Below are 23,463 nucleotides of genomic sequence, written 5' to 3'. Positions count from 1 at the left end.
ATTTTAATCGTTTAAAGATTCTCAAAAAGATTTTTTTTCAAATTTCTGGAAATTTCTTTTTCTGCTTTCTTTAGCTTCCTAAAACTTCACCGAACTTTTGATTTTCATATTCAAGTATTTTGTTTCATTCGATTCCATTTTATCAATTTTTCTAAAAACCCATTTTTCCAGAAACTTCAAATCCCTCAGAAAATGAGCCCAACCAAGCCAAAGGTCTACATTGTCGGCGTCGGAATGACCAAATTCTGTAAACCAGGATCCGTCGATTGGGATTATCCAGACATGGTCAAAGAGGCTGTGAATAGTGCATTAGACGATTGTGGACTAAAATATGCCGATATTCAACAAGCCACAGTTGGTTATCTTTTTGGAGGTTGGTTCTCTGAAATTCTGGAATTTTCCAAAATTTGCAGAACTGCAGAGCTGCAAATTAACTTTTCTCTAAATTTAGACTTTTTCCGGAAAAAAAGATTATAGTTCAGTTGGTTGGTGTCACTGATTAATCTCTGAAAGTTTACCTCTTATCAGTTTTGCAAGAAAACTGCGTCACAAAATCAAAAAATGTACTTTTTGCTCTTCCAGGAACCTGTTGCGGACAACGTGCTCTTTATGAAGTCGGACTCACTGGAATCCCAATTTTCAATGTCAATAATGCTTGCGCTTCTGGATCTTCCGGATTGTTCCTCGGGAAACAAATCATTGAGAGTGGTAAGGAACAGTCCCAAAAAAGCTTCCATACCCAGCCGACCGACCGCCGACCAAGCTGAGCGATCGCTTAGCTCGGTCGGCAATGTTTCCAACCGAATGGAAGCCGTAACCCTGGAAGGATTCTAAGATTACAATAACACATTTTCAGGAAACGCCGATGTTGTCCTATGCTCTGGATTTGAGAAGATGGCTGCTGGATCATTGGAAAAGTTGGCGTCCCCAATTGATGATCGTGCTCTTTCTGTGGATAAACACATTGAGGTGATGTCAGAGACTTATGGATTGGAACCAGCTCCGATGACAGCTCAGATGTTCGGAAATGCTGCTAAGGAACACATGGAGAAATATGGTGAGATTCTGAGATTCTGAGATTTTGAGATTCTGAAATTTCTGGGATTCGGAATCCTGAAGTCCTGGATTTTGCAATTTTCGAGTTGTTTGATTTCTAGATTTCTAAATTTCTAGCTTCCGATCTTTAATTCCATGATCGCTGGATTCTAAAAAATCGAATTTTTAGATTCTAGAGGGTTCTATGAGTTTTTTGATTTGAAGGAATCCCCAAGAAAAACGAATATTTCATTTTTCGGTTTTGGTTAATCGAAAAATGACGGCCGACTGACCGTCGACTGACCGTCGACCCAGCCGACCGACAACTGACTAAGCCTACCTATCGGCCGCTAATCAAATTCGTGAATTCTAAACTTCTGGATTTTGAAATTCTCTGATTGTGCTGCTTGGCTAGGTCGGCGGTCGGTTCGCTGGGTCGGCGGTCGCTGATTTTTGACACACCGAAATCGAGTTTTTTTCTCCTAAACTCCAAATTTTCCACGCAATCCTGGGTTTTGAAATTCTCTGACCACACGGTATTTCAAACCAGCGGGTCGAAAATCGCGCCCCAGCGAACGTGAAAAATTACTGCGCGACGTGTCCAATTTTCTTTGGCTGAGGATCATTTCCGGATTCAGATTTCTGTATACCGTAAAATTTTCATTTGTCCGTATTCCGGATTCCAAGAAAATTATTTTATTCCGGATTCCGTCACTCAAAAAATTCATTCCGGACATCTATGATTTATAGGCATAAAAAGTTTCGCGTCCTAGAAAATTCATTTTGAGAAAATTAGGTCACCATATAGTTTGACCGGTGTCGTGTCGACTCGGCTCGACATTTGTCGACTTTTGTTGACACGATATCGCTCTTGGTGAAGGTCGACACGATTTTTGTCGACTCCTTCAAAACGACATTTTGACTCAAAATCGATCGACAATCGTGTCGACACGTTACTCTAGTGACCATGATATTCTTTGGTTTCTAACATCCGATTTTTTATTCCTTGATCTCTGGATTTAAAAAATCTAATTTTAAGATTCTTTGAGATCTTAGGATTTTAAGAAACCCCAGAGAATATATTAGCTTCAGTAATTCTGAAAATCAATTTTCCAGGATCCAAACGCGAGCACTACGCCAAGATCGCCTACAAAAATCATCTTCACTCCGTCCATAACCCAAAATCCCAATTCACCAAAGAATTCTCTCTTGACCAAGTGATCAATGCTCGTAAGATCTACGACTTCATGGGTCTTCTGGAGTGCAGTCCAACTTCCGACGGAGCAGCTGCTGCAATCATTGTCTCTGATCGTTTCCTCGAGAAAAATCCACGTCTGAAGTCTCAAGCTGTTGAGATTGTCGGCTTGAAATTGGGAACCGATCTTCCATCAGTGTTTGCAGAGAAATCAAATATCAAAATGATTGGATTCGATATGATTGAAAAGATTTCGAAGGAGTTGTATGCAGAGACGAAACTCACTCCAAATGATGTTCAAGTCATTGAGCTCCATGACTGTTTTGCTCCAAATGAGCTGATCACTTACGAAGCAATCGGGCTGTGTCCATTGGGAAAAGGACATACTATTGTGGATAGAAATGATAATACTTATGGAGGAAAATGGGTCATCAACCCATCAGGAGGACTCATTTCGAAGGGACATCCAATCGGAGCAACTGGAGTTGCTCAGGCTGTTGAGTTGTCTAACCAACTACGTGGAAGATGTGGAAAGAGACAAGTTCCAAACTGCAAAGTCGCCATGCAACATAATATTGGAATCGGTGGAGCTGGTGTCGTTGGAATGTATCGTATGGGTTTCCCACAGAGTGCTCAATCTAAATTATAGATTTTTTGTTTATATCTCGAATTTTGATAATAAAACTATTTTTCCTGAGGTTTCTAAATGACGATTCTCGATCAAAGGTCTGCACACACCTCCACCCGATCCCATAAACCGTTGATCTCACCTTGAGACTTTGCTATCGATTCAGTTCGATTCATTTCAATTCACGACCTCCATGCTGTCTTCTCGCTGTCTTTTCCTTTCCATTATACTGTTGTTAATCCCGAATGATGTCACTTCTTGTGACATAACTGCCACACTAACATCTCAATCATATTATCCAGTGTATGCTGTATTTACTTTTCATGATGGGAGGACCAGTGTGTGAGTTTAGAATTCATTGTTGTCATAAAATCATTAAAAAATGTGGTAATTTTTTTTGTGATTTTTATTTATTCTTGAGTCAATATTAATGATTTTTGGGTGATTTTCAGTATTTTTGTTTGGCCCATACTTTTTAAAAAAATACACAATGAGATCGATATGCATTAGATCTGTACGGATAGTAAGAATCCAATTTTTTTGAAACTCAACATTTTTTTAGAAAATTATAATATTGGAACAGTTTTCAGATTTTAGATGTTCAGAAATCCAAATAATCTAGTTAATATCTAGTTGCAATCGAATTTAACCAAAATTTGCTCTATTGCTCAAAAATGGACTAAATCCCAGAAGAGAGACTCCAAGTTAGGACCGTCCCAAAGAGATACTCCGGGTCCCAATAATGAGACCTTTGCCAAGGTGTTGGTACCATGATCGGATGGATTGGACCACGGTTGTCCTATTGGGACCGCTTTTTTGATAGACCCAAAATGAACAATGTAAAAGTTCAATTTTTTGTAAAAATCTTTTTTGGGCGTCTTTACGAACCAATTCAAGTTTGGGATCTTGATTTCTAAGCTGATCTTATTTCTAACTTGAATTTATTGAATCAGTTGGTTCAACTGAGTTTCTTTGGTAATATGTTGAGGCAATGATTTCATTTTCAAATATCCTGTTTTGTGACACAATTTTGATAATTGAGTTTCACTATCAGTTATTTAAAAATTGTAGTGTTCCGAGAAAAATGGAGAGGAGTTTGTAGTCCATTTTCTAGCAATAACCCCCCTATTCCCATAATTTTACTCCTAATTCTAGATTTGAACTTTGATAGAGTTTGTGAAATCATCCAAATGAGGTGAAAAAGCAAAAAAACCAAACTTTAAAAATCCCATTTCCAGCCTCTACCTCCGGTCCTACGGTAGTTCCCAATCTACTCGAATCACTGGTTCATTTTGTAATTCTCGTCCGACCCGACTTGATGTGAGCTTCTCTTTGTAATTCTTGACACCAAACTAACTTTTCAGGCATATCGCTCATATCCTGGATACGGCGCGTACCCTTATGCATCAACACAAGCATTCCTAGAAGGATTCGGTTTTGTCAATTACTCGGTATCTTGATTTTTCTCTTTCCTCTAACAACAAGAAAGTATTTTCAGATTTTGAGTGATAGTGTCTCAATAGGTGCGAAGGCTGGTGTCATGTGTGCAGCTGGTGATTGTGGAAGGGGATGAAAGGATCTTTGGATTATCAAAAAATGATGATTCAATTGTTTGTTTCCATTTTTCTGATTGCGCACCATCCAAAAAAATCCGTCATATGTAAAAGTTTTTGGTCTAATGATTCCAAATTTTTCCAAAGTTTGCTTCCATTTTTTTGTGGTTTGGCTGTTATTGTTGTTCAACTGATTATCACTGAATATTCATCTTTAATAAGACATAAATGTTATGCATCAGTAATGTGTTGTTTTTTTTCTTCTGTAGTTTGGATAAGGGTTCGTTTAATATCTTGGTTTGTCTAATAGCCAGTTAGGGACCAGTCCAATAATTAACTTTCAAAAAACATCGCGGGAAAACAAAAGAAAATCGGAGATCAAAGCAGAAAAAATGGAGGTAAATAAAAGAAGTAAGTTTGAGAAGCCTCATGACCCAAAAACGCAAGAGAGCATGAAAAAATTATTGGGTCATGGAAAATGGGCAACTTGGGAAAACTAAATTTTGCAAGGCTGAGTTTTTGTTTATTAACGCTGCTGGGATAAAAAAAATCGAAATTCTTTTTTTTATATTTTTGGAAGCTCTAGAAGCAATTTTATATATCCCAAAGTTTGCAGGCTAGTAATAGGATTTTTGCTTCGAAAATCTTAATTTCACCGATTTTCAAATTTCACCTGGTTTCGTAAATTTCGTTCTTGAACTTTCTGAAATCTCTGGAGGTATTTCAGTTCCGATTTTTTTTCGAATTTTTAAAAAATTTCATAACCGAGGAATTTATTAACTTTCTCACTTTATCACGTTTTGAAATTTTAGGAAAAATCTCCACAAAAATCTGAGAATCTCAGAATTTCAGAATCTCAGAATCTCAGAAATTCAGAATCTCAGAATCTCAGAATCTCAGAATCTCAGAATCTCAGAATCTCAGAATCTCAGAATCTCAGAATCTCAGAATCTCAGAATCTCAGAATCTCAGAATCTCAGAATCTCAGAATCTCAGAATTTCAGAATCTCAGAATCTCAGAATCTCAGAATCTCAGAATTTTATAATTTTCTCATTTCAGATGTAGATTCAAATTCACAAACTGAAAACTTGAAAAATATAACTGTGAATTCCAAAATTCGAAAACTGAAAACTTCAAAAAAATTTTAAATTCAAATATTCATAAACTAGTTTTGCCTCAACTATTTTAAATTCGATTCTAGCCTCCTCAATTTCTCTTGCATCTAAAAATAACAACCAAGAACGCCAGCCTACTCATTCCAACCCAATTGCTCTCTTGACTTCCTGGAATGAACACCCAGTTGTCTTTCACGCACTTGTTTAACTTTTTCCAGTGATTACACTTCCAAAACATGCGGTCTTTCAACAAAAATATCTGAAAAATAGAACGGGAAAACAAGAGGAAAACACCATGATAATTTGTCTCCTCCTCCAACTCTCCTCTGATTCTTCAGCCTGGTGTTTGTCTTCTTCTTGAATCATTTGCCCCCTCAAACTGCTCATCCATCTGGAATAATTTTCAGATTGACAAAAAAGTGTGGTGTGTTTTTTTTGTTTCAAAAATCATCAGCTGATGATGTGACCAACAGATTTCAGAGTCTTCTTGCTGTTTGAGACTTCATTCATTTCAAAAAATGATTTTCCTTATCAACTCATCTTATCACCTCTGGATTCCAATTTATATTTTCAATGGAGGAGAATTCAAATCTCCTGTTATGATAACTCTGATAATTGCAGAGTTTTTGTTATCATTATTTTGTGTTTTTTATTCTATCAAATTGTGTATTTTGATCTGGAAAATTCGGGTTTTTCATGTGAATATGAGTATTTTGGCAATTGCATACTTGATACAGTATATTGAGTGTTTTGTGGGAAAATGGTTTATGATGGGTCATCAAACCGGATTTTTTGGTGTAGAGAGTAAGAAGAAAATTTGAATTCTGAAAGAAATTCCGAAAAATCGAAAGAAAATCCAGAATTTTCGAATAGTACAAAAAAATCCAAAAAGTCCAAAAATTCAGAGTTTCCGAAAAATCCGATACTTCCGAAATATCTGGAAATTTAGAAAGTTGGAAAAACTTCAAAAATTACGCAATGTCCAAAAGATCCAAGAAATCGGAAAATTCAAAACTTCCGAAAAATTGAAAGTTCTAAAAATACTAACTCCTAAAAAATTCAAGAAATCCAAAAATTTAGAATGTCCAAAAAATTAAAAAAGTTCAAAAAACCAGAAATCCCAACAAAAAACAAAAAATTAAAAATATATAAATTTGAAAAATTTTAGAATTTCCAAAAAAGCAACAATTTGAATAATTGACGAAAAAATCCAAGAAATCGATATTATAAATATAAAAATTCCTACAAATATAAAAATTCGAAAAATCGGAAATCTCGAAAAATTCTGAATTTCCGAAAATCAAAAATTCCAAATTTCAAAATAATTCAAAAATTGCAGATAATCCAAAATTCAAATAAAAATGAAATTCCAAAATTTGCGAAAAATCCAAAAATTCGAAAAAAATAATAAAGAAATAAAAAAATGCAAAATTTCCAAATGTTCAAATAATCCGAAAGTCCGAAAATTCTAAATTCCGAAAAATCCAAAGACCTTACTATGAGAATATTTGAAAATTCTGATTTTTTTTGAATATTTCGGATTTTTCGAATTTTTAGAATTTCCCATTTTCTAAATTATTGGATTTCTCGGAATGATCAGAATTCATTTAAAGTTATTATGTTAAGACTTTTCTCAATGAAACTTTCAAAAATTAAATTTTCTGGCTCTTCAAAATAAACGCCTTAAAAATAAGACATTTCAGGAATCCCCTCCAACAAAACGTACATGAATTGGTGGACCAATAACCCTGAAAATATTCCAAAAGTCTTAAAATCATCTGAGATTCTTCCCCTCCTGATCGGTGGTCTTCTCATTTGGCATTATTTATTTTCAATGATCTGTTTCATATTTTCATTTTGTGCAGAACGAGCAATCGCAACTTTGCTTTCTGGGTAACTTTTAAATTGCTATTTTCAGTAATTTGTTTTTTTCTTCTCAGAGATTACGAAAAACACCAACGCAAGTACATTTCCTCTATTATCCTTATCATATCCCACACAATAACTGTAATTTTGAGTTTTTATGAAAAAATTTTATGAAAAAATGCAAATGGTGCCTACAGTAGCCGGGTGTATGATATGTGTGGCGACGTCTTGTGTGGTAATTTGATTTTCCAATTTTTTAGAAACTTAAAAATTTTAGTTTTAATAATTCCAGCTTTTCATAATCATCCTAATCGTCAATTTGAAAATCAACATTCTGCAATCCAAAACTGGAAGTGGTGTAATTCTGTACACTTTGGCTTTTCGATTTCAAGTAAAAGAGAATATAAGAGCTTTGAAGGTGAAAGGAAATCTAAAAATTGAATTCAAAAAATGAACAAAAAATTCAGTTAGCGTATCGAGTTTTGGTCTGCATCGGAGTTTATATTTTTGTATTGTGTATTATTTTGTTCACACTATTTTTCGATGTGATTCCTTCGATGAATCAGATTTTGATATTTCTTTTGGAGAATTGCATTTATTTGTGAGTTTCTGCTTCTAAACATGTTTCTAGGGTTCATTTAGTCGGAGAACTGGAAATTTCAAGATTCATAAACCTGAAAATCTAGCATTCTGAAACTTCTAAACTATAAATTTTTACAGATTTTATGATTCTGAATTTCTGAATTTCTGAATTCCTGAATTTTTGAATTTCTGAATTTCTGAATTTCTGAATTTCTGAATTTCTGAATTTCTGAATTTCTGAATTTCTGAATTTCTGAATTTCTGAATTTCTGAATTTCTGAATTTCTAAATTTCTGAATTTCTGAATTTCTGAATCTCCGAATTTCTGAATTTCTGAATTTCTGAATGCCTGAATTTCCGAATTTCTGAATTTCTAAATTTCTGAATTTCTGAATTCCTGAATTTTTGAATTTCTGAATTTCTGAATTTCTGAATTTCTGAATTTCTGAATTTCTGAATTTCTGAATTTCTGAATTTCTGAATTTCTGAATTTCTGAATTTCTAAATTTCTGAATTTCTGAATTTCTGAATCTCCGAATTTCTGAATTTCTGAATTTCTGAATGCCTGAATTTCCGAATTTCTGAATTTCTAAATTTCTGAATTTCTGAATTTCTGAACCCTTTTCCGATTTTTTTGATTCTTCAAATCCAATAGAATCCTTGAAATTCTAGAACCCTACAATTTCAGATTCCAAGGATCCAAATTTCCCTGGACAACTAAAATTTGGTCTGAAATTTCAGATCTGTGCACCCATGGCAATCTAAAAATCTCATAAAAACTTTCAGAAATCCTCTTGTCATCTGTTCTGTGATTTTCTACTCCATCGCGCCCTGGAAAAAAGCTCTTCTCCATGACTATCCATTCCTTCAATCAGGATTTTTTGTCTCTTCAAAAACCCAAAGAGCATCCAGTTCAAAAGCTTCTTATCGACAAACAGCTGATCTATACTTCACACAACTTCAAACATCTTGGTTCAAGAAATGAGACTAATTCAAGTGGAAGTGAATTCCTCATTTTTTCATTTTATCATTTGTTTTTATTTTTCTGAGTCTTTCTCATAGTTTGTGTATTTATCAATCATCCTCTTATCAGTTAGTGATGATATTCCAAATAAATGGGTCATTTCTAGTTTATTTACCATTTTTCTCTTTCAACGGACATGAATACGAATCCCCAATTTATACGACCCTACTGATAATGGAGGTCTTGTTATCAGTGATTTGTGTATATTTGACCGTAAAAATTTGCTGGATTCTATACAAATCTAGAGTTTTCCATATAAATATTTCGATTATATCAGCTTTCTATTTTGGTCAATATTTTGAATTATTGCTCGGGAAGGGTTTATTGATTTTTTATCAGTATGGATTTTTGGGAATTCTAGGTAATGGGAAAATGCCTTTATAGCAAAATATGCAATTTTCACCTAATTTGACAGTCAGAAAAAAAATAAGTTTTCAAAATTTTCTGAGTTGACGAAGCCTAGAAATAAGTTTCCCAACAACGATTGTAAAGTCTGATTGAAATTTCAAAAACTTTGAAAATTTCAGAAAAATCGATTTTTTTTTCAAAAGTAGAATCTGAATTTTTGACAACTTTCAAATTTTTTTGAAGAAAACAATTTCTGGATTTTAAAATCAGCAAAATGAAAAAATTGATTTATTTAAAAAACTTTAAAATTCCACAAATTATTTTTTTTTATTTTTAGGTTTTCGAAATGGGCGGAGATCAGGAATAAATTTTCCAACTACGATTTCAGTCAGGAAAGAAAATAAAATTTCTAAAATTCATAATTTTTTAAATAGAATTTTCAAAAATTCTCAGAAAATCGAATTTTTTGAAAAAAAAACTCAAAAAAAAAGTCAAAAAGTTAGAATCCAAATTTCTGGAAAAATTTCAGCAATTTGTGGAGAGAACAATTTCCGTTTAGGAAATCAGTAAAGTGGAAAATTAAAATTTTGATTTTCAAACATTTTTTAAGTTTCAAGAAAATTTCAAATTTTTCGAGTAAAAAAGTTAGATTTTCAACAAAACATTTCAAAAAAAAAAAACATTTTCAACATGGAATAAAGTTTTTGGGAATCTGTCAGAACACCGTAAAACTTCTAATATAAAAGGACCCTACACTGTCAAGTTTGAGCTTAATTATTTCGGCTTCTATGTAAGATATGAAAAATGTGTCAACTGATAAAATGCTTGTGATTTTATGATTATTGATTTTTATATTTTTCTGTTATTCCAGGAATCCCAAAAAACCGCTCATTTCTCGGATGGGCCGATGAGAATCCTCTTCAAACAGCCAATATTCATCAATACACGGATGCTCTTCCAATGTTCATTGGCTCTTTTCTAGTGTGGCATTATATGATGTCTATGGTCTTTTTTGTATTTTTCTATAACCTCGAAAGAGTGGTTGCGACGTTTTTGTTGGGGTAATGGCCTTGATTTTCAAGGAAATGGAAGTTTTCGATTTTCAGAAGCTACGAAAAACAGAGTCGATCTCACATCTCCATATCCATTTTAATAATTGCCAACATTCTTACTCTCAAAATATCCTATATGCTATTTTATTTTCAAATTGGTTTCAATGCGAGCGTTGTGATTTGTTCTGGAGCAGTTGTGGTTGCTATGGGGGTAAGAATCACTGAAATTCATTTTGAAAATAAGTTTGAAAATATTCCAGATGTACCTAACTGTCATGTCTTATAATTTGCGACTTCATAATGAGCTGAAAAATGACACAGCTAGGAAAAGGTTGAAGAAGTTTGAAAAGTATTCGCTAGCATATCGATTTCAGTTGGAGGAGAATTTGAAATGTTTTGAGGTAAGTTTAGTTGAAATTATAGAGGTTTTCTTCTAAATTTATTGAGTGCATATTTTACACAAGCAATAAATCTACAATACCAGTAAATAAGAAATACGAGCACGTATTTTTCAGTAGATTTTCGGCTATTTTTACCATTTTCAGAAGTCTGGAGCTCGGCTGTTTTCCGATCATTTTGAAAATTTTGGAGGGTGTAAAACAGACCTAGAGTGAAAACTTTGTATTCATAGAGTTTTTTAAAACTCCGAGTTTTCCATCCATTTGCCGACTTTTGAAATAAACTTGTTTTTTCAAGTTTTCAGTACAGAAACGAGCAAAAAATAAGGTATTTTTCAGAAATCGGCAGATAGCTGAAAAACTAGGAATTTTCAAACATTTCTGTCAATGCAAAGTTTTCAATTCTAGGTTTTACACCCTCTAAAACTTTCAAAATGGTCGGGAACTTGAAAACCGAGCCCCAGATTCCAGAAAATGGTCAAAATCAGCTGAAAACACTTTTTTTAACATCTCAATGACCGGTACTGTACATAAATCAGGCAAGGTAGCCGAGGGCTGTGTAAACGCTAATCTTTGACTTTAGAAAAAATCTGATTTCCCTCCTTTAACCCTATTATTTCCAGCTTGTCAAAAAAGTGATCCTCGCCATCGGCATCTACATTGTCCTAAACATTTTCTGTGTAGCTCTCATCAATTCAAATTATTTTTCCGCTTCACTCAACCAAACTCTGGTATTTTTAGTGGAAAATTGTTTACTGCTGTGAGAGTTATTTTTTAGATTTTTCATTTTCCTAACAAATTCTTCTCAGAAACCCTTTGCTCATTTGCACCGTCACCATGTGCTCCGTCGAACCGTGGCGTGTGATTCTGCTCCAAGACATCGATTATGTGCTCGGTGGACTTGGTCTCAAAAAGTTGGGGAAAATTCAAGACATCAAAAAAGTGCCGGAGAAGTCGAAGGAGGGGAAGATTCTAGAAGAGACTAATATCTATTTTCGTGATTTGGAGACCATGTGGGCTTGATTTGGGAGGAGCGTACTGTAAAACCTGTAATGGAAGTTCAAAACGAGGGAGCCCTTCTATTACAGGTGTCACGGTATCTGACCTTTTCTGAAGATAATTTTGTGATTATAAATGTTCTGAAGAAAGCCTTTTCGTATAGTTTCAGCACACTTAAATGCTGTTTCCAGACATGATTCGGTAGGTGTGACGAAACTGGAACAGGTGAAAATGGATATAGATTTTTGAGCTTACAGGAAGAAGAAAGTGGTCACATCTACCCTGACTAATCCATCCATTTTCAGTTGCTCCAGTGATTTCAGCCCCTCATGATCATTAAAATAATAAACCCTTCTAATGACCCTTACTTTATTTGTCTCCCTGTATATTTTTACACCGAATCTGACTCTATTGCTAAACTCATCAGCTTTATTGAACTTATACTTTACACTTTCTGCTTTTACACTTTATCAATAAAACTACAAATCTATCTGAAATTCCGGATTTTCCATAGAAATTTTGTGATTTTAAGTGTGCCTATTTTTGGACTATGGTATGAAGCGATACTTGCCAAACTGATTACAATGGCTTATCAACTGAAATTCCTATCTCCTGGATATGAAATTGGAGAGCATGTGGCAATGTGGACCCAAAATCCGAAGAAAATGTTGATTCTGAATTCGTTGGATGGGTTGGAGTTGTTACTTGTCGCCGGGTTTCTGGAGTGGCATTATATTTTTTCGATGATTTTTGGAAGTTTATCAGTTTGTATAGAGAGAGTTTTGGCCTCGATGTGGATCAAGTAAGATTACTTTTTTTGCAATTATGGATGTTAGAAAAAAAACTACTGTAGGTTATTTGTAGTTTAGGGTGGCTGACTTTCAACTTTGGCCAAGTTATCTCGGTTCCTGTAAAATATATCAAAAATCTTTGTCAACTGATAAAATGTTCATCATAATATCAGCAAAATATTATCAGCTGATCAATTTCTTCTATCTTTTAAAGGAACCGAGATAAATTGGCTCAAAATAAATAGTCCAGGTGTAAATTGTTTAGAGGTTTTAAAGTGAAATCAAAAAAACTAAATTTCGGAACCCAAAAATATAAAAAGCTCGGTATCTGTATCTGTTCCAAGTTTTCTACAAACTTCTAAAATTTTAAAACTTTAAAAAGTCCAAAATTTCGGAAATTTGGAAAGCGGTAATTCTTTAACTCTGAAAATTTCTGAATGTTTCAAAATTCCAAAAATCGTCCAATTTTTGGAAAATCCACAACTTCGGAAATCCAAATAGTGAAAATTCTCAAGAATATGAAAAATTGTAAAATTCTTTTAAAAATCCAAAAATGTTTTTTAGTTTTCGGAATTTTTGAATTTTCGAAATTTCTAAGTTTTCTGTGTGTTTTGGACTTTCTAGATTTTCGATGTCATTGGATTTTTCCGTACCGTAGTTTTGGCTAACATGATCACGTCAAAATACGGGCAAATCCCTATAAGCTAGACAAAAAATTAACTGAAGTTTACTTAAAAACGCTAGAAAAAGACTGAAAAATTGAAAAATTATGAAAAACCTTAGGAAACGAATTGGTGCATAATTAACCGGACTAAAGTGCGTGGTACCGTAGAATTTGAGCAAAGCGTTGTACTGTGCTCGTATTTAGAGTACGAAAGTTCTAATCTTCCATCAGTAAACTGGGCAAGTTTCAAATTATTTGATCAACTTTGAGCAGAGTTATAGGTTGTCAAAATTGCTCCATTTCATGAAAGTAACTTTGGAATTTTTTTTTCTACAGTCCATCTTTGGACAGTCATAAAAATACCTAACCTTGATGAACCACTTTGGAAATTTTAGTAGCTTTGAGTCAAACTTATAATTATATTTCTACCAATTTTGGTGTTTCCAAGATACTTATGTCAGAAGATATGGCTCCTGGACGTTTCAGAACCCGACTTTTCGGAACCACGACGTTTCAGAACCCGACAGTTCAGAACCCGACAGTTCAGAACCCGACGTTTCAGAACCCGACGTTTCAGAACTTTTATGCATTTTTGTATAGTGGTTTTTGCGCACCAGATGAGCATTGCTCATTTCAATTTTGTGTTTTTCTGCTTTTTATTCATTCTGATCTACCGTACTCCAAATGATGATAGGTTCACACTGGGTATCTCTCAATAATTCGAAAAAATTGAACTTTTTAAGAACGATGTCTAGAAGTACGCAATAATTTTTCCGGTGAATAGAAGTTTCATTTTGAATGGTTTTATTAATGACATCGTTTTTTAAAAATTCAACTTTCTCGATTTTTTGAGAGATTCCCAGTGTAACCTATCATTATTTGGAGTACGGTAGATGAGAATGAACAAAAAAGCAGAAAAACACAAAATTGAAATGAGCAATGCTCATCTGGTGCGCAAAAACCACTATACAAAAATGCAGAAAAGTTCTGAAACGTCGGGTTCTGAAACGTCGGGTTCTGAACTGTCGGGTTCTGAACTGTCGGGTTCTGAAACGTCGTGGTTCCGAAACGTCGGGTTCTGAAACGTCCAGGAGCCGAAGATCTACCCGTTTTAAACTGTCTGACTGCCACCCTGTAAAGAGAACTTTGACCTTCAATTATATGTTTTGGTCCATCCAAAACCAAAAATCCTATTTTTCAGGCACTACGAAAAGAACAAAAAACTCTATATTCCAATATCTTTAACCCTTGTGACCCAGTGTCTAACAATTGCCGTCTCCTTCACAATGTTCTATAATCACGTAAATATCATAGCTGCTAATCTGATCTGGATTATCACCTGTATATTGGCAAGTATTGTAAGAACACTCTACAGTAATCACTAAACTCAACATTTTGGTTTTCAGATGCATTTCATGATCAAAAAGACCAATAAAGACTGGGAGAAACAAATGAAGAATCCGCGACGATTGGATATTTTTACAATTTCCAAACAGTTTCAGGTTAAGGAGAATTTGAGAGCAATCGCGGTATTTATCATTTCTTATCACTTCGAGAGCACAAAACAAATATTTTCAGCTTTCTGAAAAACTGCTTCAATCAGTTTTTGGAGTTATAGCAGTTGGTGGAATCGGAGTGGTTATTCTAATTCTAGAATTGGTTCCTCCCTTTTTCTGTCACTTTTTGGAGAACACTATTTTCTTGTATGTCGAAAAACGCAATTTCTTAAAAATCGATATTTTCCAGAAATCCTTTTCTTGTATGCTTCCTCACAATGTACAGTCATCCAGCTTGGAAATCTGAATTTCAAAAAGCATTTCCTTCGTTCAAAAGAGTCAGAAGATCTCCGAAAGTTGATGTGGAAAGTGTGGAGCCATTTGATGGGCTACAGAAAAAATCCGTTGTCGAGACAAATATGTATTTCCAACAATTGAATGATTCTTGGATTTAGCTTTTTTTTAACTTCCTTAGATGAAATTTTCGAATTCTTGGTTTCCTTAATGAAATTTGGCCTGATTAGTTAGGACAGCTGAAATAGTGTGATTTGTGAATTTCTGTGACAAAGGAAATCTGATTTATTTAATTCCTGACTAATTAAACTAAGGTTCTGATGTAAGATGATATGGGCAAGAGGTAAGATGATATGGGCGGGCTGGGCAAGGATTATGAAAGAGTTAGGACAGGATAGGGCAAGGGTTGTGCAAGGGTGGGCAAGGATTGGGCAATAGTTGGTAAAGCTGTGGTAAAGGTTGGGCAAGGGTTGGGCAAGGATTGGGAAAGATTTGGGCGAAGCATGAGCAAGGATTAGGCAACTTTTTCAAGATTTGAGCAAGACTGCGGCAAGTGTTTGACGAGGTTTGGACAAGGGTTGAACAAGAATTAGGCAAGGTTAGGGTAAGGATTGGACAAAGGTTAGGCAAGAGTTAAGCTAAAGTTGGGCAAGTGTTGGACAAGGTTTGGGCTAGGGCTGGGCAAAGGTTGGTCAAGAGTTGGCAATGGTTGGACAGTGCTGATTCCACGATGGTGTGTCGTTGCTTCTAGGGCATTATCATGTCCCGATCTCTGGAGTTAAACCGCTGATGAAAAAAACTTGGGCATGCTGCTTATAAAGTCCCGAAACAATGAATAACTCAAAATTAGACTTTGTCTCTGAAAATTTATGTGATGCTACAAAAGCATTACGGTAAATCACATCCGGACAAGTCTTGGGTAACAAGATTCGGAGAAGCGGGGGCAAGATATGGGCAAGAGTTGGACAATAAAAATTCAACGATGTTTTCCGATGGTTTTCGGGCAAAAGTATGGCAAGTCTTGGGCATCTTTTAATATTGACCCAAATCAATCTGCAAGCTATTGACATCTTGCCGAAAGGTCCTGGAACGAATTTGATGAGCGTTTTCGTTTTCTTCCTCTGAAAATGTATTTGATCCTATAAAAATCTTATAGAAAATCAAAAAATGTGAAAAGGTTCTGATTCCGAAAAATTATGATTTCGAATTTTGGTAAAACAAAATTTATGGCCAATAAATAGATTTCAAAATATTTTGAAGCTTTTATTTTAAGACCTATAATAATTTTAAGTTTCAGACTACAAAATTTTTTTTGTTTATACAAATTCCCCAACACAAGAAAAAAATCACATCATTCTGAAACATAATTGCCCGTTTTCAGAAAGATTTCAAAAATCTCCTACAACAGACATATGGAATTCTGAAAACCAATTAACACACGTTTCCCAGCTCAACTTATTCCTGCGACAATCATTCTCTCCAGTTGAGGCGTTTTGGAGAAAGCAGGTGTAAAAGCGCCAACACCTTCAAGGCTATAACTTCGATTTATTCTTTTAGTTTTCAAAATTTCTCAAATGTTGATAAAAGTGACGCATTCTGAGAACCTTATCTCTTATTTCTGGGTCCCCCTGTTCTTCTATGATGAACCATACTGGATTCAAATTCTCAACACTTGTATTGAATTAATTTTATATGTTGTCTCTGGTTATGTTGTATTGGTCTCTGTAAAAATTATGTTCAAAGTTCGACTGTTCCATAACAATCTAGTTTACATTGGAACCCCAATTTTCGCATTATGGTATACTTTGATAACTGGAAAATTGATTTGTATTGCTTATCGATTGAAAATTATAATTTTGGATATTGAATTGGGAGAACAAATTACTCTATGGACTGCTGATTCCCTAAAAATGGTATCTGTAGAATCTACACAAGGTTTGGAGATTCTATTAATAGGCGGATTTTTGGTTTGGCATTTTGGGTTTTCGCTGGTTTTTGGCGCTTTCGCAGTTATTATAGAACGAGTTATTGCATCGATGTTAATCAAGTAACCGAATTTTGTATTCAATTTTATTATCAAAGTTTTCTTTTTTTAGCAACTACGAGTTGAACGACAGCTTGACTATTCCTATCGTTTTAACTGTAATTTATCAATTTTTTGCACTGAAAATATCCTTTTTATTGCTTTTCAACAAATTTGGGCCAATTACTTTGATAGCGTTGGTGGTGTTTTGCTTCGGAGTCTCAACGTTTGTGAGTTTTAAATATAAGCACCTAGAAACGTCAACTGTGAGCACAAATATCTCGGTCTATGTGAAAGATATCAAAAATGTGTCAACTGAAAAATCTTTATGATAATATGATAAACAAGTTATCAGTTGATCACTTTTTATATCTTGGACAGGAGCCGAGATAAATAAGATCGAACTAAAAGTATAGGGGCCTTCTATGAGAGTTACAAAAATTGGAAAAAAAAACCTGAAACCAGAAAAAAAAATAGACAAACAAAGTTTACAAAAATGGCATGTAGTGAAAGAAGAGAATTCTACTCCGCGGGAGCAATTTCTAAAAAAAGTTCGAGTTTTTTTTTCGGTTTTCAGCCTAATTTTCGAGAAATGTGCAGTAACTCGACCTAAATGTGCAGTAACTCGACCGACACTTCAAAAAGCTCGTTTTCCCAATTTTCTTATATTAGGGAATTCCAAATTTGCAAAGTTTCTTTTCTGTGATTACCGTAAATCCTGTATTAGAAGGACCCCTTTGATAGAGAAGCCCCTCTAATAAAAGGTTTTCTCTGATATAATGGATTAAAAACATAGATGGGCCCGTTGAAAATGTTGTCTTTGAAATTAAAAATTTTCGAATGTTTTTAAAGGAATATATTCCAGAAAATCCACAAATTCACAGGAATTTTTTGAAAAACTTGCTCAATTTGGTGGAATTGATACAGATTTTCATGAATTTTGATAATTCAGCGAATTTTTGATAAAAATTTTCGGAAAAGTGACCGGATAAATTGGAGAGCCCTCTGGAGGTACCATGGAGCATTAGAAGAGCCGGCCTTTCTAATACAGGTTTTACGGTATTCCTTATTTTCTACTCGTGCCACTTCCGAGAAATCTCGTTTTCAATGTTCCAAGATTCGAAACAATAATTCAAAAAATCAGCATGCAATTCCTTTAATTAAGTTCAATTTTCTGAGAAATCTGATATTTGTTTTTTTTTTCCAGATGTACTTCTATATAAAACGAATCAACGAAAAATGGCTGGCGGAAATGGAAGATCCGCGTCGAAAAATAACGTTCACAGTTTCTCAACGATTCCAAGTTCGAGAAAATTTAAGAGCAATTGGCTTTGGAAAACGGATTGTTTACACTGTTATGTTTTCTTTGGCAGTTATAGGATTTGGAATTTTAGCTCTTTTTTATGAGATCGTCTCACCATTTCTTCTTCATATTGGAGAGAATCTGATGTTTTGGTGAGCTTGAAAAGTTTTAATTTGAAAAGTTAATTTACATTTCCAGTCATCCGCTATTTGTGTGTATTGTTACAATGTATGGACATCCTACGTGGAAGGCGAAATTCAGAAGAGCATTTCCGCGATTTCGATTCAAAAAGGCACCGATCAGGGTAACTTCGGTGGATATCGTGGAGGATAATACGAAAAAGTTGTCATTGGAAACGGATATTTATTTTAAGCAATTGAAAGATTTATGGGTCTAAAGTTTATTTATTTTTCGTTGACGATTGAATAAAATTGTTTTTACGTCATCAGCCGAATATCTTAAATCAGAAAAAAATAGGATCTTTCACAGCATTAAAAAACAAAAACGGAATTCAGTTATGGAAAAAAATTTTTTGGGTCCAATTCGAACCGTCGCTGCACACCAGCCCAGGAGTGGGCGAGGACGGGAGAAAAACCTTCACGGTTTGCAAAATTTTCTCGTTTGATGTACAAATCGAGATTAAAGGCGCACGCGATTTCCCCGAAGGGTCTCGACACGAAAATGGCGGGAACTTGAAATTTGGTTTATTTTTCAACTAAGAGCTGTCGGGTAGTCATTCCCCGCAGCGGCCGACACCTCCCGGGTTCCAGCCCGCTCACGGAAGCACAAGAGGCGCGCCAGACAGTGTTTTAAGTTGGGAACGATCAAATGAAGATGGAAAAATTTTTTTTTTTAAATAGTGTTTCCAGAATGAAATAAATCGTAATATCAATTCGACACTTTAACCCCACTAGTCTGATTGGGTCATATACTCCAATTTCGAGGTTCAATTTTCCATAGTACTTCCCAAGGGATAGCATATTGTCAAGCATTTTTTCACATCTGAAACAAAAAATGACTTGTTCACAGACTTCATGACATATATTTGTCATTGTTTCCCAAGAGATTCTTACTATTAGAAGACCTTATGTTATACCATCGTTAATCTAGATGACAATCTAAAACAGAAACAATAATTAACGACCCAGTTTACGATTGTCATCTTCACCTTGTTTTACAGCTCATCTAGGTGAAGGAGGATGACAAATAGATCAATGGGCGGGGTCAATTTTCTGTATATAAGTAGGACCAGATTCCTCATTCCTTACGCGTTCTCACACGAACACTTCTTGTCTTTCTCTATCGACCTATTCGTAAAGATGTCAACTGTTGCTTCTACTTCTTCTGCCTATTCCTTCAAATACTTCCCACGTTATGGTCAATGGACAAAGGAGATGCAAATGGAATTGGATGAGCATTCTCGTCAAATGGCAAAGCTGATGATCCATGTTCAAGGACTATACAAATCCAAGAAGCAATCGAAGAAGGATCAACAGAAAGAGGATACCGATGCCGATTGTATGGTCCACTCAGAATCTCCGACCTCTACACAGCCATATTCTTCTGAAGCCTCATCATCGTCGATGTCTTCACAACAAGAAATGCAGAATCACTATTACCAGGACGAACAATACACTCAATTTCAACAGATGTCAATGGAACAGTTCTACCCACCAGCAAACTACACAGTCTACTTCCAGCTGATTCAATACACTGCAGAGGGATTCGAACAAAATGGATGTTCTTATTTTCAATATTAATAACTTTTTTCAATTTTTATATGTATTTAATTAATAGTAAGGCTTATTAACTTTCTTTAATAAATAACTGGTTAATCCTGAGGTTTTCTTTGACGATTAATCAACACATTTCAAGATTAAAAACCAAGATTGACTCTTGTATCCAGTTCGCATCCGAAGACAACAGTAAGAAAGCAATTATTACATTAAACAACGCACGCAAAAATTTCTAGCAGTAGAAAAGTGGTAATGGAGATTAACCAACAGTAGTGATAAATGTGATATTTTGAGGATCTAGATGAAGATCGTGTGGTTTTCGGAGACCAATGTTGATTATTGTATTGTCTTTTTTTGCTAACAACAGATGAATTTTATTTTGAAGTGATCATCTTTATCGTTTTTTGTTTACGACACATATTTTCACTTCGTTTTTTTTTTGTTCCCATGATTTTCACTTCGATTTCCTTCATTTCCATTTTTTCACTTCTGTTTTTTTTATTCCCATTTTTTAGGAAGTTTTTTTTTCAATTCCCAAATTTTCATTTCGATTTTTTCACTTTGATTTTTTTGTCTAATGGATTACTGTACATTATGTTTGGAAATTCACTGAACACAATTTATCAGCTTAATGTTTTTTAATCAGTGTCCTGATCATTCATCTTTTTTTTTTCGTCACTCGTTTCCTATTCATTCCAGACATTGTAGTCTTTCTGATTCCAGAAAATTCTGTCAATAATAAAAAAACCTACCTTTTTTCATTTTTGTTAAAAATTCATTATTAACATTGGTTAATTAATTGTTTTTTTTCCTATATATCCGGATATGCAGGTGAAATAAATTCAAAAATATTTTCTAGACTTTGAAGTTTGCCCTTCACCCACGATAAAAAACAAGCAGAATAATTGAGGCAGGGTTATTCTGTCAAAATTATTCATTATCCCGACTGCGTAAAAGTCCTGATTCCAAGAATTGAGTCTCCCCATAATCGGCAGGTGTTGCTGCTTCAAGTACTTTTTTCCTTATTTTCTGATTTATTTTACATCGTTTTGGAAGAAAATGATCATCAAAAATTTGGATCCCTCAACAAAAATTCCTTATCTATGGCTTCCCCTTTTCCTATACCCAGAATCGTTTTCTGTCAGTATTACTATTATTTCCATTGAACTATTTTTATACATAATTTGTTTTTATATAGTAGCTGTTAGCCTAAAAATCTTTGTCCAAGTTCGAATGTTTCATTTGAATTTTATAATTCTGGCGGCTCCAATTTTTGGAATTTGGTTTGAATTGATTATTGCGAAGCTTATCACAATGGCATATCAAGTGAAGTTGTTTTCACTGGGGATCGAAATCAATCAATTTTATGTTTTATGGACGGAAGATCCGGAAAAAATGTTAATTGTCGATTCTTTCAAAGGGCTGGAATTATTAATTTTGGCTGGATTTATGGAATATCATTACATGTTTTCTATTGTTTTTGGAGCTGTTGCAGTTGCTGTTGAAAGGATTTGTGCGTCAGTTTTGATTGAGTGAGTTTAGAAAATTTATTTAAAATTGAGCCAAGATTGAACAAAAATAGCTGAAAAAATTTGATTGCGATAATTGAATAAAAATACTGCTCAAATTTCTAGAACATTTTTTGAATAAGATTTTGCAAACAGAGAATTTATAAAAGTTTGAAATTTGACAATAGAAAAAAATTGCAATTTCTAAAATTTAAAGGTTTCTGAAACTGATAGTTTTTCAAATTTTAGTTTTCAAGCAAATTTACTGTAAACACTTTAATAGAAGGCCATCCTATGTGTTTACTTTGAGCTCAATTATCTCGGCTCCTGTAAGAGATAAACGAAATTCGTCAACTGATAAAATGCTTATCATATAATATCACCAACATTTTATCAGTTGACACATTTTGATATCTCTTGTAGAAATTTAGATAATTGAGTTCAAAGTTTAATCATAAGGTGGTCTTCTATTCGGCTTCAGTGGGTACGGCACTGGACAGAAATATATCATTTTTGGAATTTTCCAGTGGAAAATGATCAACTTTGGAGTCCTACAACAGTAGTACAGAATTTTTCCAATTTCCCTGAAAATTTCAGAGTAATTAGGGCTTCAGTTTTGTAATTGACAATTTTTTGTAAAAGTTCAAGAACATTTTAAAGACAATGGAAAAGTTCTGGAATATTTTTTCAGAAATCTAAAATTAATAACTTTTCACTGAAACAGTAAAAAAATGGTATGTTTTTGTCTGATACTGTACTTGAATGTTAACATTTTGGAAGATCAGAATTCTAAAACTAACACTTTTAGAAACTTTCTACTTGAAAACTAGCATAAACCCCGTAAACCTTTCTTCTGGGATTCTTAATCTCAAACTCCAAGAAAATCCTTCTTTCAGCAACTACGAATCAACCAAAAAAGTCTTCATCCCGATTCTTCTTACAATCATCGTTCAAATCCTCGCAATTTTCGTTTCCTCTCTAGCCATTTTCTATAAATTCGACATCATTTCAATCAATGCCACGTGGATTGTCAGCTGCATTTTTTCGTCTGTGGTGAATATTCCGAAGGGTGTATTTTGTGATATTCTAATGATTTCAGATGTTTCTCCTCGTTGAGCGAATCAATGAAAAATGGAGAGCCGAGATGGAGAATCCTCGACGGACCCGGAATTTTACGATTTCTCAAAGATTTCAGGTCAAAGAGAATATCCGAGCATTGGATGTAAGAATTGGGATTATAATAAAGACTTGAATTTTTGAATTTCAGCTTGGGAAACGCTTGATTTTCTCAGAAATCGGCACTATTTCAATAATTGGCACGATAATAGCTGCACTTTTGTTGGAATTGGTACCCCCTTCATTAGTTCATATTGCAGAGAATGCACTTTTCTTGTGAGCGCTGCTTAATAAGATTTTTGATACCTGACATTCAAATTTCCAGGAATCCATTTGGAATCTGTACAGTTGCCATGTTCAGTATTCCGGCCTGGAAGAAAAGATACAAAAATGCATTTCCAACATGTTGCCAATGGAGATTAAGGCCTTCTAGAGTGGATGTGGAAAGTATGGAACCGATGGAAGAGTTTAATAAGAGAATATCTATTGAGACAGATATGTATTTCAATCAATTGAATGAATCTTGGATTTGAGAGAATTTTGTGTAAATTAGAAGAAATTGAAAAGAGTATAAACAATATGAAGAATTGTCAACTTTGAGCTCATATATCTCGGTTCCTATCAAAGATATGAAAAAGATGTCAACAGATAAAATGATTATCATAATTTCGAAAGTATTTTATGAGTTAATCACATTTTGATATGTTCCACAGGAACCGAGAAAAATAGGCTTAAA

At 34.3% G+C, this 23,463-nt stretch overlaps 7 protein-coding genes across 7 annotated transcripts in view; all 7 read left to right on the top strand.

Annotated features, from left to right (window-relative positions):
* Nucleotides 1-192: 192 nt before the first annotated feature.
* CBG20965 lies at nucleotides 193-2,879 on the top strand (the record flags this gene model as incomplete). Its single annotated transcript, XM_045242772.1, has 4 exons — nucleotides 193-373; nucleotides 583-708; nucleotides 857-940; nucleotides 2,152-2,879. 4 exons carry the CDS (start codon nucleotides 193-195, stop codon nucleotides 2,877-2,879), a joined length of 1,119 nt encoding a protein of 372 aa, XP_045097182.1.
* A 305-nt stretch (nucleotides 2,880-3,184) lies between these two features.
* Nucleotides 3,185-5,560, top strand: CBG20963 (the record flags this gene model as incomplete). Its single annotated transcript, XM_002631709.1, has 6 exons — nucleotides 3,185-3,245; nucleotides 3,930-4,053; nucleotides 4,097-4,178; nucleotides 4,223-4,309; nucleotides 4,357-4,411; nucleotides 5,472-5,560. The coding sequence occupies 6 exons, from the start codon at nucleotides 3,185-3,187 to the stop codon at nucleotides 5,558-5,560; spliced, it is 498 nt and encodes a 165-aa protein (XP_002631755.1).
* CBG20964 lies at nucleotides 4,804-5,457 on the top strand (the record flags this gene model as incomplete). The annotated part of the gene is made up of 2 exons (XM_002631710.1): nucleotides 4,804-4,809; nucleotides 5,224-5,457. 2 exons carry the CDS (start codon nucleotides 4,804-4,806, stop codon nucleotides 5,455-5,457), a joined length of 240 nt encoding a protein of 79 aa, XP_002631756.1.
* Nucleotides 5,561-6,048: 488 nt separating the features above from the next.
* Nucleotides 6,049-23,463, top strand: part of CBG20944 — a gene marked incomplete at both ends in the record, with an annotated part of 72,787 nt that continues 55,372 nt past the window's right edge. Inside the window, one exon of the mRNA XM_002631693.1 lies at nucleotides 6,049-6,191. Coding sequence (XP_002631739.1) covers nucleotides 6,049-6,191 — 143 coding nt within the window. The remainder of the gene's footprint in view (nucleotides 6,192-23,463) is intronic.
* CBG20962 lies at nucleotides 7,572-8,960 on the top strand (the record flags this gene model as incomplete). Its single annotated transcript, XM_002631708.1, has 4 exons — nucleotides 7,572-7,628; nucleotides 7,686-7,811; nucleotides 7,861-7,994; nucleotides 8,762-8,960. 4 exons carry the CDS (start codon nucleotides 7,572-7,574, stop codon nucleotides 8,958-8,960), a joined length of 516 nt encoding a protein of 171 aa, XP_002631754.1.
* Nucleotides 12,126-23,260, top strand: Cbr-sre-27 (the record flags this gene model as incomplete). The annotated part of the gene is made up of 4 exons (XM_002631706.1): nucleotides 12,126-12,598; nucleotides 14,453-14,609; nucleotides 18,272-18,519; nucleotides 23,053-23,260. 4 exons carry the CDS (start codon nucleotides 12,126-12,128, stop codon nucleotides 23,258-23,260), a joined length of 1,086 nt encoding a protein of 361 aa, XP_002631752.1.
* CBG20960 lies at nucleotides 19,687-20,127 on the top strand (the record flags this gene model as incomplete). The annotated part of the gene is made up of 1 exon (XM_002631707.1): nucleotides 19,687-20,127. One exon carries the CDS (start codon nucleotides 19,687-19,689, stop codon nucleotides 20,125-20,127), a length of 441 nt encoding a protein of 146 aa, XP_002631753.1.

The sequence above is a fragment of the Caenorhabditis briggsae genome, assembly GCF_000004555.2.
Source record: "Caenorhabditis briggsae complete genome, chrII, whole genome shotgun sequence".
Lineage (NCBI taxonomy): Eukaryota > Metazoa > Nematoda > Chromadorea > Rhabditida > Rhabditidae > Caenorhabditis > Caenorhabditis briggsae.
The sequence above is the reverse complement of the archived record's forward strand: the minus strand, read 5'-3'. Positions and strand labels throughout refer to the sequence as shown.